A 14,430-nucleotide genomic window follows, 5' to 3' on the forward strand; every position below is an offset into this window, starting at 1 on the left:
TTAATTTATTGAAGTGACTGCTTATTATGCATATGCACCTTCCACCTGTGGGCTGTCAGGTGTTGAAGCTTCTGAATCGGAATTCCGTGTGTTGGGGCGTGGCTCCAACTGACACAGATGAAAGTACCACATGTTACTGACAGCCCTGAAAATCTGAATTATTATTATTATTATTATTATTATTATTATTATTATTAAGCATGTCTTTACATGGGCCTGGATATAGTAAACTGTGATTCTAAACCTCTTTGGCTATTTATTTCTCTACTGCCAGTTTTCTGTTGCTGTGTGTGTGTGTGTGTGTGTGTATTTGATTGTGTGCATGCCTGGCTTTAGCTGGCGTATGTGATGTCACACTTGCACATTGCTAATGAATGGATGAACTGATGTGTGTGAAGTTGCAAATCACAAATTATTGGATAAATTGGCAACAGTGGGGAACTGCTCGTCACATGTTTTAAACGGTGAAGGGCTCACTGAAACCATGATTTGGCTCTGATTTAAGTCGCCTCTGCGCTGCGCTGAAATCCAGATTACGGGGTCTCCTGTGAATCCACAGCGGCTCGTAATTAGAGCAGAGCTCGGAGCAGCACGCCGATTTAAGCCTGATACGCATCGGCCCGAAAGTGGAGCTGCTCCTCAGAGGAACCCGCCCCATACCGAGGGGGCCGTTGGGAAGACTCTTCCCTCAAGTCCCCCCTTCTCCCGAGAAGCGACCGTTAAAAGAACGTGCGCGGCTAACGCTAACCCCGCCCCCTCAATCCGGCACGATATGGCCATAGCAACAGGAAGCAGGGAGTTGTAAACGCGTAAAAATGTTTACTCTTTGAATTATCCGCCGCTGTCCCAAACAGTCTCTGGTCCCAAAGCTCAGGAGCACGGGAGAAGATGATTGGTGAAGTGTGGCTGTTTTTTTTTTGGGAAAAACCGGCCATATTGGCGCCCACGTCTTGTGAGCTAGGAGCACAGGGAGCCGTCCATTCATGCCTGACACACTAAACAAGGGCCTTAGTGTGCTGGCTCTTTCTCTGTACTGATTATAATTATGACTTACCCCTTTGGGGAATTTTTAATCATTTCATTTGGCAGAATTTAATTTTAAAATAGAAGGAGGGGCGGGGGTATCAACATTAAAACGGCAGTATAGCTTTTTGCTTTGTATTATTGTTCAAATGTTCAGTTTATTTGATCTGTGACATATTTTAAAGCTGTTTTATAATTAGTAATACTTGGCAGTTACTTGATGTGCTGTTTCCTGTTAGTGGTATGTGTGACGGATGGTCAATGAGCTCTGGAACATTCGGTCTAAAACGTTTATTTGCATTTTTCGGCTCTCCTGGCCTGACCCTGAAGAACATGGCAGGAAAAAGAAAATAATGAACCCCACTCTCCTACATTTTATCCACGTCATTTTCTGTGAGTAAGCCCGCAAAATACGTGTTCTCTTTCCAGTCAAGGAAAATTGCTTCCTGTACGAGTTACATTAAAGGAAAACCTTTGTCCGCCTTGTCTCGGAAGTGAAAATATGGCACTCGGTTGCCTGTTCTGTTGTGCACAGTGGGAGATAAAGAACTCTAAAATACACCTTTTTCAATCCGATGATTGCTGTTTTATTGGTAATGACAGTACAATTTTTTTTTTGCTGCCAGCTAATGGAATTATAATGGACAGCTTAATGGAATCTAGCCAGAGGCTTCCATTATGTCCTCGCTCGCTCCTGCTCACAGGTCAGCCACTTCCTGTTTACTGAAAACCTCTAATGGGGCTTCCTCCCCATTTGTTTGCGTTTGACGCATTCGGACTGATTTCAAATGCAGGCAAACGTATACGCTCACACAGGCGTTCGAGCATGCGAGCACGCCTACGAAACAACCGTACAAATCACACGTCATATAAAATTAATAATGCAGATTTGCTTAGCTATTTATAATTTCTCATGCAGAGGTGGTAGTCCAGTTCATTTATTAAAGATTTTGTTTAATTTGTATGCATGACCGTCACATTAGTACAACATGCAATATGCAGTAGATACACGGTGTTAAGCATTGTCCCCAACACCTGTCCCCTAGAGGCTTTTCAAGAGTCTATAAATGTTGATAACATTTTTTTTTTCATTTCTCTAAAAAGAAAAATGAAAAACTAGTATTGTTTGTGGTTACCTGCGACAGATTGGCGACCTGTCCAGGGTATACTCCTGCGTCCCGCCTAGTGCACGCTGGGATAGGCTCCAGCAACCCCCCGCGACCCTGACCAGGAATAAGCGGGTATAGATAATGGATGGATGGAGGGTTGTGGTTTCCAACTACATTCTTGTTGCATGCAGTATGATGCAGATTGCAGGGCATTTCTCTCCTGTCTCAGATGTTTGAAATAGCAATGCAGTGACATCCTGCCAAATGGGGAACATTAGGATTAATCATGTGAGTGTTTTTTTTATGCGTCTCTATTTGTGCCTGCATCTGCAATTGCTCAGAGGAAGTAGATTATCTATAATCATGGCATGACGGAGGGAGTTGCAGTTCAACCAAAAGCTAATCGCAGGTCTAATGACGCCTGTTTCCTCTGTGTGTGTCAATTGCTCCGTGAAATGTGAAATTCAGACCCCTTTTGATTGACAGATCTTTTCCCCCCAGTTGGACTCAATTTGTGTTTGTTTACTATTTTCGTACACCAAAAAACAAAAAAAAGCAAGACCTACCCCTGTGTTGGGATTTTTTTGTTTGTTTTGAATGTTTTACTGTGAATGTATTTGCATTAATTTATCACTTTTGTTTAGAATACTTTTTTTTAAACTTTGACTGTATTTATGCCCATTTATCTCTTTCAGTCACCATTTCAGAGCCAAAGGAGAAAAATACAGGGCTGGTAAGACACTGTTCCAGAGTCTGTTTGGACACCCAAATCTGGTCTTGAATCTGGAGCAGTGCCATTGCCAGCTGAGGCAGACATCTTGACAGAGTGAAGCAGGGGGGTGGCCAGTCTTATCCCGAAAATGGCCGATGTGGGTACGGGTTTTTGTTTTATCTCGGCGCTATAACATCTGCTTTAACCATTTAACTAAGCTCTTCAATCCAGGCCTTGATGAGTAGAATCAGCTGTTGTAGTGCTGGGCTAAAACAGGGGCTAAAACCCTACACCTGCTCTGGCCCTTTTCGGATAGGATTTGACACCCCTGGGGTAAAGCGTAATTGCCAATAGCCTTGCCCAGCGATGGAAAGATTATGTCAACCATGAAATGACCGTTTCTCATTGCTCACTTGCGACTCCTTTGCGTTGCATATTTTGGAGGAAGACACTAGCTAGTCTGTTCTCTCACAGATTGCTAGCTTGCAGACGGGTAATGGTAAATGGTGAATGGACTGCATTTATATAGCGCTTTTATCCAAAGCGCTTTACAATTGATGCCTCTCATTCGCCAGAGCAGTTAGGGGTTAGGTGTCTTGCTCAAGGACACTTCGACACGCCTAGGGCGGGGTTTGAACCGGCAACCCTCCAACTGCCAGACAATCGGTCTTACCTCCTGAGCTATGTCACCCCGTAGGGTAGACTGTGGCTGCAGCAATGCGTGTAGCCTGTGAGTGCGATTAAAGTTCAGCTATTAAAAAATTTGGGCAAAAAAAACAAATGTCTCATTTACGTAGGGGAGGAAAGCTATTGCGTTCATGTCTGCGATCGTTAGAGCAGAACAGATATTTCAAATACGATGTGAACAAAAGCAGTTGTACTTGAAGAGATAATAGAGTTACTAACAACATTAGGGTATTATCTACCCAGATTACTGGCTCAACCAACCTGAGACGTAGCGCTACATTTCATTCGCTAATACTACAGCTACATTTTCTGGCTAATTATGCCATGAAGGTCTGGCAGTAAAATGAATAATGCCATTGTTAGGCTTCTGTATACTCACATTTTATACCCAAGTAGAGCATTATTTAAAAAATAGCTTTGATGGAGATGAATAGTAGAGTTTGAAATATCATCTCTTTCATCATCATGTGAAAGGAAGGTTTTACTTTGGGAAGGACGAGTAGAATTACTTTGATGCATGTTGAAGTGATTTCATTTTTGTTAGGGCTGTAGCATCTCCACTGCCGAGTGGGTTTGATGAAGAAGAGGAGAGATCTTGGAAGGAAGAGCAGTCTCTAATGGCCTGAATCCATTTACCGAGAGGGTCACGTCACACCAAGAGCGAGGCTCGTGATTACATTTTTGCAGTAGTGGGCTTTTCAGTAGTTATTTTCTTTTAATAATATGTCAACAATAAGTCAACAGCCAATCACCAACAGCTGACAACCATTCTGTCCCTGGTTAAGGATACACCATTATGAATATTGCTGAATGAAACTTATGTACCTGTAGGCCAGAGAAACACTCCGATTCAATGTTCAGTTGCACATAATTAGTAATGAGGGGCAATGTACTTACTAATATAATTGCATGTGTAATTGAAATAATTGAGATAATGTATGCAGTTGTGGGTGATAATACGGCTGCATTGTGATCCTGCTGTTTTAAAGAGTAAAGTACTGGCTGTACTACCTGTCCAGGACTGTTGGGGTATCAAAGGAATGCCAGGGAATTGGCCGGTTCACAGGTGGCTCGTCCTGCTGAAGTGCTAGCTGATTGATTGATTGATTGTGCCAATTGTGTTCTGATTGATTGGTTGATCAGATTGTGCCATTTCTGACCGTGGCTAGCACCCCCCCCCCCCCCCCCCGGGACTCTATAAGTGACCGTTGTGATTTCAGGGAAGAGCAGGTTAATGGCAAAATAATGATAATAATAATAATAATAATAATAATTCCGTGCAAGATCTGTGGTCACTGACGCACCTAATTTCATCACTCAGAGAGTGGAAGGGAGGAAAATCAGTGGATTTCATGGAAGGATCAATGAACCATGCCTAGGCCCAGAAATCATTCCCTCGACAGGCAGTATAACGAATTCACTGTCTTCCTCCCCTCTCTCAGTCCTGCCAATGTGAATCCAAAATAGACAGCATTGCTCTCTTTCCCAAAATTTTCTCTTTTTTTTTTTACATTAAATAACCCAACCGGTGTGTTTGAAATCACCACTGTTTAATCAGCTGAAGAAATGACACGAGAAAATCCTATCAGTTGACGATGCACAACAAGAAACTACTTGTGTGGAAGATCAAAGAAACTTTTTTACTATCAGGGCTCCATTTTGGTTCAGTGTATTTCCACTGCAGAAAGAATGAAATACTCAAGAAGTCAGTTATTTAATCCGTTGACCGTTGATCTTTATTAGTGAATTTCCTCTTTGGAAACACCTTTTCACATTCCGAGACACCAACACACATACAGTACTTGCTCAGTAGAGTACCAACTGTGACAGTTTTGGCTTTCCTTCTTCACTGCAGTTACCCAGAGTTCCGTTGCTCCTCCTCTCTTCCTGTATTCTTTCTGCGTTTATTTTAGAGGTTGATTTCGTCAGTGTAAGTGGCGTGGTCGCATGCATTACAAACGGTGTGTCTGTCCTTTACAAAAATCTATGAGCCACCAGCGGCATTGCTATTGTCCTGTTTTTGTCTGTTTTTTAGTTTTTTTAGATGATGTCTTCTTGGTGTTGTGTTGATTCGCTGACTACCTGCGAAGAGAAAGTGGTGATTACCAGATAGACAGACAAACCAACAGGCAAATAGGCAGACAGACAGGCAGACAAACAGACAGGCAGACGGACCGACAGACAGACAGACAGGCAGCAGTCTCCTTATGCTGCAATATACGATATACTGTTCTGCCCTCATTCATATTAGCATCACAGTGTGGAGAAACCTACACACCATGAAGCTTCTTAAGACTAAGCTTCAGACAGTGATGATATATAAATCAATGGCAAGATATGCTTCCTTCCTTCCTATGCTTCCCAGACAATTAATACAGGTTAATATAAAATTAGCTTTGTTTGAAAAGGCTTAAAACACAACTGTATGTATTTTTTTTTACTGTGGGATAGGCGGCTAGCACACGTCCCACCCTTATACAATTAAAATATATTGGCGAATATTACAACATATAATATTGCATATTTATGCGTGTGCGTGTGGAAAATCTCACCTCGCCGTCACGAGTCTCGATGGTCTTGATCATCACAGTTTTTTTGGACTGAATGTCTGGTGCCCGGTGGCTGTCCGCGCTGGACTCTGTGAGAACAGGGAATCCAGAGAATCTGAGAATCCAGCAACGCGTCACACCTCGGAGTTCGCCCGTGCGTGTGCGTTCGTTCGTACCTCTCAAAGCCCTCACGGAACTAACATTCTAGAATGTTGCACTGTCAGAAATTCTGCCGAGGGAGAAGCGTAGCTTATGCAAAACTCGTTACGAGCTCATTATTCGTTATTCGACATTAAAGGTTTTTCTACGTGGTGCTTGGGATAAAAAAAGGCAGTTCTTTTTTCCTGAGCTAGACGGTGACTCAGACATTAGTTCTTATTCAGTGAGTATAAATAAACAGCTACAGCCGTTCTCCGGTGATTAATAATTCAACTCCAGCACCAGAATAACACTGTGTCACAGCCCTTCTAAGTACTTTCCCAACACGATCCCGTTTCAACATCACAGAAATGGGGCAGACCAGAATAGCATCTGTCTATCATCAGCACAGCTGTACAGATAAACCTTAACTGCATCCTTCAAATTGACACTTTAAACCTTAACTACGTCCTTCAAATTGACACTTTAAACCTTAACTATGTTCTTTAAATTATTTATTTAAGATTAAAAAAAAGAAAGGACATTCATTTCGCCTGCAATGACCCCACGTTTTCCAATTAGGACTCCCAGATGGAGTCGTGATCCCAATGCTGGGAATTGTTGTGCTACAAAATTAAATATTTATGAGGCCTGTCTTCCAGTGGTGTTTCCATCTGTTGCAAATTTAGAGCAATCAAAGCACCTCTGTACTTCATTCTGTTCCGCAGATGCGTTTTGGTGCTGCAGTATGTAACCAGCAGCAAGGTGGGGACATGAATGCATTCAGTAGAAACAGCACTATCTAGTGTTCACTGGGTGTTACTGCAACAAAATATAGCGCACAACTCAGTTGCACGGCTTGAAATCAATTGTTTTAAAGCTGTGTGATATAGAGGCTTCTAGCTGTTCTTGCATTTTGATAAAGGGTCAAAGTCAAGGTTTCTGCTGATACAGAAAGGGGGGACCGCTCAAATGGGGGCAGTGTGGTGGGATTTGGGGGTGGAGAGGGGGGGGGTACTCACCACGGAAACTTAGAGAGGAGTAGGACTGTGTAGGGAGTGTGATCCTGCAGGCGAGAAAGAGAGAGAGGGAGGGAGGAAGAGAGAGAGAAGGCATTAGAACTGAAAAGCATGAGTTCAAACAGACAGGCGACTCATGCACTGAACACACAGGAGAAGATGCCTCAGAGTGTATCTATCTACCCATGGAAGACCAACCTTACACACCAGCCTTGTTTCATCCTGAATGGTGATGACTCCCTTGTTCATGTGTGGTTTGGTACCTGACAGTGATTCTCAACATTTGGGAGGGGTGATGCTTTGAAAAACACCCAGTGTGCCCAAATCCCCCCCCCCCCCCCCCCCCCCCCCCATCCTAGGTGTGTCCTTACCGGCTCTCCTCTCCCTCCAGGAGTTTCCTGTAGGTGGCGATCTCAATGTCCAGCGCCATCTTGACGTTGAGCAGGTCCTGGTACTCGCGCAGGTGCCTGGCCATCTCGTCCTTCATGTTGGCGATCTCGCCCTCCAGACGGGCGATGCTGTCCTGGTAGCCGGACGCCTCGTTGCCGAAACGGTCCTCCATCTCCCGCATCTGCCTCATCAGAGACTCGTTCTGGAGAGAGAGAGAGAGAGAGAGAGGCGGAGAGGTGAGGTGATGTTGAAGGGTGATGGAGGGAAGAGATGGAGAGGGATAGAAAGGGATGGAGAGAGCGAGAGACGGGCAGAGAGGTGAGGTGATGTTGAGAGTGATAGAGGGAAGAGATGGAGAGGGATAGAGAAGGATGGAGAGAGCGAGAGACGGGCAGAGAGGTGAGGTGATGTTGAGAGTGATAGAGGGAAGAGATGGAGAGGGATAGAGAAGGATGGAGAGAGCGAGAGACGGGCAGAGAGGTGAGGTGATGTTGAGAGTGATAGAGGGAAGAGATGGAGAGGGATAGAGAAGGATGGAGAGAGCGAGAGACGGGCAGAGAGGTGAGGTGATGTTGAAGGGTGATGGAGGGAAGAGATGGAGAGGGATAGAAAGGGATGGAGAGAGCAAGAGACGGGCAGAGAGGTGAGGTGATGTTGAGAGTGATAGAGGGAAGAGATGGAGAGGGATAGAAAGGGATGGAGAGAGCGAGAGATGGGCAGAGAGGTGAGGTGATGTTGAAGGGTGATGGAGGGAAGAGATGGAGAGGGATAGAGAAGGATGGAGAGAGCACGAAAGGAAGTGCTGGAGACTTACGGTCCCTTTGAGTGAGTCGATCTCACAGGTGTAGGACTGGATCTGGTGACGGAACTCCATGGTCTCCTGCTTGGCCTGTCTCAGGGTATCGTTGTTCTTGCTCACGGCCTGGCTCAGGTCTGTCACCTGGAGGAGGGAATACGGTTCTTACTGTCTTCATACGGGTCACCACCACCCCCTCCCATTCCCTGCATGGGTCACCCAACCTCCCATTCTCCACATGGATGCCACCCCCCCCCCCCCCCCCACAGTCCCCCAACACCCACATTCTCCAAAGGCCCATCGGTATTGCAAGACGTTGAGGCGGAAGTTGTGATGCTCATTATTAGGAACATGCGCCTCCACACACACGCTCTCAGAATCGCTCATAACCCTTGATCACACGCTGCCCGCCCCCCCCCCCCCCCCCCTCACCTTGGACTTGTACCATTCCTCGGCCTCTGAGATGTTCTTGGCGGCGATGCCCTCGTACTGCAGGCGGATGTCCCGCAGGGCCGCCGTCAGGTCTGGCTTGGACATGTCCATCTGCACCTGGACCTGGGACTCATGCATCTGGGACTGCAGCTCGCGGATCTCCTGTTTTGGGGAGGGGGGAGGGTGGAGGGGGCGTGGGGTTAGAATCTAGGTGGTGATGTGTCAGACATTCACACCCCATCCCTGTATTTCGTCTTTCCAGCTTCGGACACGTGTGTGATGTATCTTAATTTCGGCGTCACGTGCAGGAACGAGGGGAGACGATTTTAACTCTGCGATGGCTGGGCGCGAGCCTCTCTCCTGGTATTTTTGTGCTCTCTGAACTTCACGGTGCACCGTATGCTTAGCACCCAGACAGCTCACAGCTGCCTGTCTGTCGCAGCTCGTCAGTGTTTAATTATAGAGCTGCAGATAGTTCATAGCATTACGCCGCCGCCCCCCTCCCCTCGCCTCAACCACTCCTTCCCCCCCCCCCCCCCCCCACCGCCTCCCCCCACCATCCCTCCTGCCCTGGTCCCCGCTGCACACACCCCATTGCTCATCATGTAACATTTCTCCAAGGCCAAATGTCAGCAAGAAAGGAGAGAGCACATGAAAGGACCTCGTTGAGGCCATCATAGAACAAGGTTGAGTGTGTGTGTGTGTGCGTGTGTGTGTGTGCGTGCATGTGTGTGTGTGTGTGGACATTATGAGTGTACTTGAACCGCACAGATGGTTCAGAAATCCGGAGTTTATATTATTTATTATACAGATACAGATATACAGATACTCCAGAGTACAGGTAAATAGAGTACCATAGAGACATACACTGACAGGACAAGGGAACAAGGGAAGGACTGATATGGAGGGGACAGACCAACAGACAGACAGACAGGTCAGACAGACGGACAGACAGACGGACGGAGGGATGGATGGGCAGACAGACAGACGGACGGAGGGATGGATGGACAGACAGACGGACGGAGGGATGGATGGGCAGACAGACGGACGGACCTCCTCGTGGATCTTCTTGAGGAAGGCGATCTCTTCCTGCAGGGTCTCGATGCGTCGCTCCAGGTCGAGCCTGGCCAGAGTGGCAGCGTCCACATCCTGGAGCGGGGGAAAGATTGCACGTGAGCGACCGTGCACCACTTTACTACTTTACAGGGGTGAGTCCATGCCTGTGTGTGTAATGTGGCGATGTGGAATGCAGTTTTGTTGTTTTATTGATTTAAAACTGGGGTTTTCAACATTTTATGATTCAGAGGGCCCCCATTCAGGCCCAAAGGCATCCAGGGGACCCCCATCATAAATTAAAAAGGGTAATATTTTTAAATATTTTTCCAAGTCCATATGAATAGTCTATATGAATAACATATTCGGGCTGACCAGGGGCCCCCTACAGTACCTGTAAGGACCCCCCCTGTTGAAAACCCAGAGCTTAAAGCTTTATCATCACTGTTCCTATGTGCACATATGGAGAACAGCTAAAGCCTGGTGAAAACGCTGATAAAATGTAAGAGAGAGAGAGAGCGACTCTCAGCGCCCAGAAAACGGGGATAAAACGGAAAGAGAGAGCGACTCACAGCTCTGAAGGCTGACAGGTTGTTCTCCGCCTCTTCCTTCTGCTGGATTTCCTCCTGCAACCTGCAGAACAGATGGAAAAAAGAGGAGGAAGAAGAGGAGGAGGAGGGGGAAGGGGGAAGGGGGAAGGGGGAAGGGGGAAGGGGGGGAATACATTAAAACATTCAGGGAAAGGTTTAATCAGAGAATCGTCAGCACTGTGCACTTGCTCAGTTCTGTGATTCTCACATTCACACACCATGGGCCTTCTTGACTTACTTGCCCTCTAAACATAGCCTCCCACGAAGACAGACATCTTCTGGAGTCTGTTTTTTTTTTTTTTTTTTACACGCCAGTGGGGATGAAAGCTGGTCGTATGTTGCCCGTTACCCTTGAGGAAGAGGACACCCCACCCAGCTCCATTTCAGCGCGGGGGTCATCAGTGACCTCATTTGTCAGACAACCAGACAGACAGCAGTACAGTTCTACTGTACTCCTGTGACCCTAAAGGCTACAGTATAAGGCAAGAATGAACGATTACCGCTGTGTATAGCTTGGTATGGGGGAGGGGACTATGTGACATTTGGGGTCGGTAAATCACATGCAGTGGCAGCACCCCCCCCCCCCCCGCCCCCTTTTTGCGGCTTCAGGAATAGCCCCTCTAGCGCTCACACACACATTCCATGTATGTACTGTACCGTACCGTCAAAATGTACAGCTGTTCTCCGCCAAAGAGACCGGAATCTGAAATGTCAGGCAGACAGTGGGGCGGGGCATGGAGGAGGGGCGGGGCTTAGTAAGAAGCAGGAGGGGGGCGGAGCCACTGAGGAATATATCACCCATACATGCACATAAATGGCAGCTATCTACCAAAAAAAGTATTGAGGATATAATTGGCTGTTGTCCTATCCTTTTCTGAAGCTCTAAAGAAATATGCAATCAGTTTTTTTTTTTGTTTTTTTTATCAATGAACACTGGTGGATCACTATACCATCGCTATGGCTTTAAATATTTGTAGATACTGGAGGCCTTTTTGGCAGCTCTCGCTAAGTCTGGAGATATGTGGAATGGAGCGCAGGCCAGGGAGCATGGCCAGTGTCTGTCTCATGTTGTAGGCGGTGACATTTCCAGCTCAGCGCGGCTCTGGCACAAGGACGGGCATCGAAATCAGGACAACCGGTGTGTATTTTTGTCTCGCCTCGACACCAGTTCCCCCGTCCCTCTTTCCCCCGCGCTCCTCCTCCTCCTCAACACCCCACTCCGATTTCCTGCTGAAGTGGTCTCCACCCTTTCCACAGAGAAACCATCCCTGCAGTACTCTCTTTCTCCTTCTGTCTCTCCCTCTATCTCTGTTTCCCTCTCCCCTTCTCTCTCTTTCCCTCTCTCTCTCCTCCTTCTCACTCATTCCTCCTCATCTGTCTCTCTCCTTCTCTCTTGTTCTCTCTCTCTCTCTCACAACTCCCTCTTTCTCTCTTCCTTCTCACTCATTCCTTCTTCTCTCTCTCTCTCCTCCTTCTCAGTCATTCCCCCTTGTCTCTCTCCCCCTCTCTCTCTCTTCCTCCTCACTCTCTCCCCCTTCTCTCTCTCCCTCTTTCTCTCACTCCTCTCTACCTCTCACTCACACACACACACGCACACACACACACACCCACAGAGGCTACGTGTATTTTTAGCACATGAGAATACACGGAGGAGGGTGGCAGTAAAGTGGGTGGGCTGAGAATAGATCTCTAATCTGGGCACGGTCTCATGTTACTCCCGGTTCCAGCAGGTGTGCGATTGGCTTAGCCAGTTCAGCGTTCCGCTCACAACCATCTCTCTGTCCTCCCTCTGTCACATTTACAAATTACTATTATGTAACCCTGCTTTTAAGGCTTTTGACTTAATGTGGGTGGTTCATCAAGTTATGATCATTCTGTTAAACTGTGTCGACTATGACATTGTATTTGCATCCAGTACTCAGTGACTACTTAGATGAATCTGCGAAAACACAGTTTTTAACCGTTAGTAATATATTATGTGGATCACAAGTAAAGCACGTTGCCCATACTCCCTCTGCCCTCAGTAAATACAGTGAAACCAAGATAATAACCATGTTTATAATAAATTTAAAATCCTGAAAATTGATTTTCTTTAAAATTATTTTAAATAACTTTATCAAGAGTTTTGAAAGTCACCGTTGGCATGTCAATAGGAAAATCATAAGACTACTTCCTATTCCCGTCTTCCTGTCTGTAACATGAGACATAGCGCTGTTTGGGGCATTTCATCTGTAAAAGCTTCCCCCTTTTACCCTGATTCCGGTAGCAACGCCCTGCCTAAAAATCATCACCAAGCCCCAGTTCCCCAAAGCCACACTTCAGATCAGACCATTGCTAGTTAAACCAGTACGTTCCAGTGACTAACTTCACCAGTCACATCGCATCCTTATGATACATGATACAGCATGTACGCAGTGTACAGCTGTCCAGATTCTGCATTCACAATGGATTCTGTTGTAGACATGGAACTATATATACGTCATACAGAACCAAAATGATATCATGTGGCTGCCTAGCATTAACACACGTTTGACTGTTAATTAGGATAACAATTTTTTTTTGCAACACTAGTCTTTAGTGTGCTTTATGCCAATAAAGAATTGGATACACCTTGACGCAGTAATGTTTCTGTTGTTCCTCAGGTTAAAGAAAAGAAATACGATAGAGATTTGTGGCGAGGCAGTGTGTGCAGCTTTGTTTCATGAGGGTTGCTGAGACCTTATTAACTAACTCTGGCTGCCCTCCCCCCCCCCCCCCGCCCCCGGTAGTTTTTCATATACCTCAAAGTAAGCCGGTCTCAAACACACCCTGCATTTCAAACGCAGTATGAGCTGAAAGAGCAGCGTAACTTTCTATCTGAAATGCGCTGCAGCGCTGCTGACATTACTGACTGATGTTCCCTGTGTTAGCTCCCGTAATCAACTCTAAGATGGCGGTGGTATTAATGCTATCAAACGACTCCGAGTGGCTCCGAGCCCTTGGTTACATCATGCAGAGATTATGGGCTAGCCTGACGAGCCGGATGCCTTTTGCAGATATGATACGGAGCTCGAAATAACCCTGTGCAATGCGTCTTTACTTTTCCCGTCCTCCTGTGGCAAAGTATTACTTTTTTTATCACCCCACCCCCACCCCCACTCCCACCCCCTGCATCGCCCGAATCTGGGTTTTTGAAAAAGGTACCAGTTTTTTTTCTTTTTTTTTTTGAACATCGTCTCACCTCATTTTGAGTTTCATCAGGTCATCAGCCAGGTTGTCCCTCTCCACCTCCACGCGGGCCCTCTGATTGGTCAGTGCCTCCACCTGGCGGCGCAGGTCCTGCATCTCCTGCTCGTACATGTCGGCGATGCGCGTGGGCTCGCGGCCCCGCAGCCGCTCGATCTCCACCACCAGCGTCTGGTTCTGCTGCTCCAGGAAGCGCACCTTCTCGATGTAGCTGGCGAAGCGGTCGTTCAGGTGCTGCAGCTCGACCTTCTCGTTGGTGCGCGTGTGCAGGAAGTCCTGGTTCATGGCGTCGGCCAGGCTGAAGTCCAGCTTCTCGCCGCCCAGGCCGCCGTAGGAGCGCACCATCACCGAGCCGCCGCCGCCGCCGCTGCCGAAGCCGTAGCCGCCGCCGCCGCCGCCGCCGGCAGAGGAGGAGGCGCGGAAGCTGGTGTAGCCGGGGGAGGCGGAGGAGGACTTGCTCACCTCGTAGATGCGGGTGGAGTGGGACGCCCCGTGGGAGCCGCGGCCCGTGAACAGGCCCGGGGCGGAGCCCACGCCGGAGCCGAACGTGCGGCGGTACGAGGAGGCCGTCTGGGCCGAGGAGGAGTACGACTTGCTCATGGCGGAACTCTGCTTGGGCTTTTCGGTGAAAACTGAGGGGGGTGCGGGGTGGGGACGGGTGTGCGAGAGACCAGGCTCAGCCGGAGAGCTGGGTGAAGTGAGGGGCC

General features: G+C 47.4%; 1 protein-coding gene across 2 annotated transcripts; it reads right to left on the bottom strand.

The window, feature by feature from the left end:
- Positions 1 to 5,237: 5,237 nt before the first annotated feature.
- Positions 5,238 to 14,430, bottom strand: LOC118223729 (desmin-like). 2 transcript variants are annotated; one of them, XM_035410654.1, is made up of 9 exons: positions 13,719 to 14,430; positions 10,481 to 10,541; positions 9,909 to 10,004; positions 8,856 to 9,017; positions 8,442 to 8,567; positions 7,609 to 7,829; positions 7,241 to 7,284; positions 6,084 to 6,169; positions 5,238 to 5,609 (listed from the first exon to the last, which is right to left on the bottom strand). In XM_035410654.1, exons 1-9 carry the CDS (start codon positions 14,321 to 14,323, stop codon positions 5,538 to 5,540), a joined length of 1,473 nt encoding a protein of 490 aa, XP_035266545.1. In that variant the 5' UTR covers positions 14,324 to 14,430; the 3' UTR covers positions 5,238 to 5,537. The 2 variants fall into 2 exon arrangements, with proteins under 2 accessions (XP_035266545.1, XP_035266546.1); XM_035410655.1 differs by having other exon boundaries at positions 5,238 to 5,613.

The sequence above is a fragment of the Anguilla anguilla genome, chromosome 3, assembly GCF_013347855.1.
Source record: "Anguilla anguilla isolate fAngAng1 chromosome 3, fAngAng1.pri, whole genome shotgun sequence".
Classification (NCBI taxonomy): domain Eukaryota; kingdom Metazoa; phylum Chordata; class Actinopteri; order Anguilliformes; family Anguillidae; genus Anguilla; species Anguilla anguilla.

Excerpts from the sequence above, each read along its gene's own strand:
- LOC118223729 (XM_035410654.1), bottom strand. The coding sequence starts at position 14,323 with ATGAGCAAGTCGTACTCCTCCTCGGCCCAGACGGCCTCCTCGTACCGC. Across the intron at positions 7,285-7,608 it reads CTGGAGGGAGAGGAGAGCCG|GATCACACTCCCTACACAGT; the intron begins GTAAGGACACAC and ends TCTCGCCTGCAG. Across the intron at positions 5,610-6,083 it reads TCGAGACTCGTGACGGCGAG|TCAGCGAATCAACACAACAC; the intron begins GTGAGATTTTCC and ends CTTCGCAGGTAG.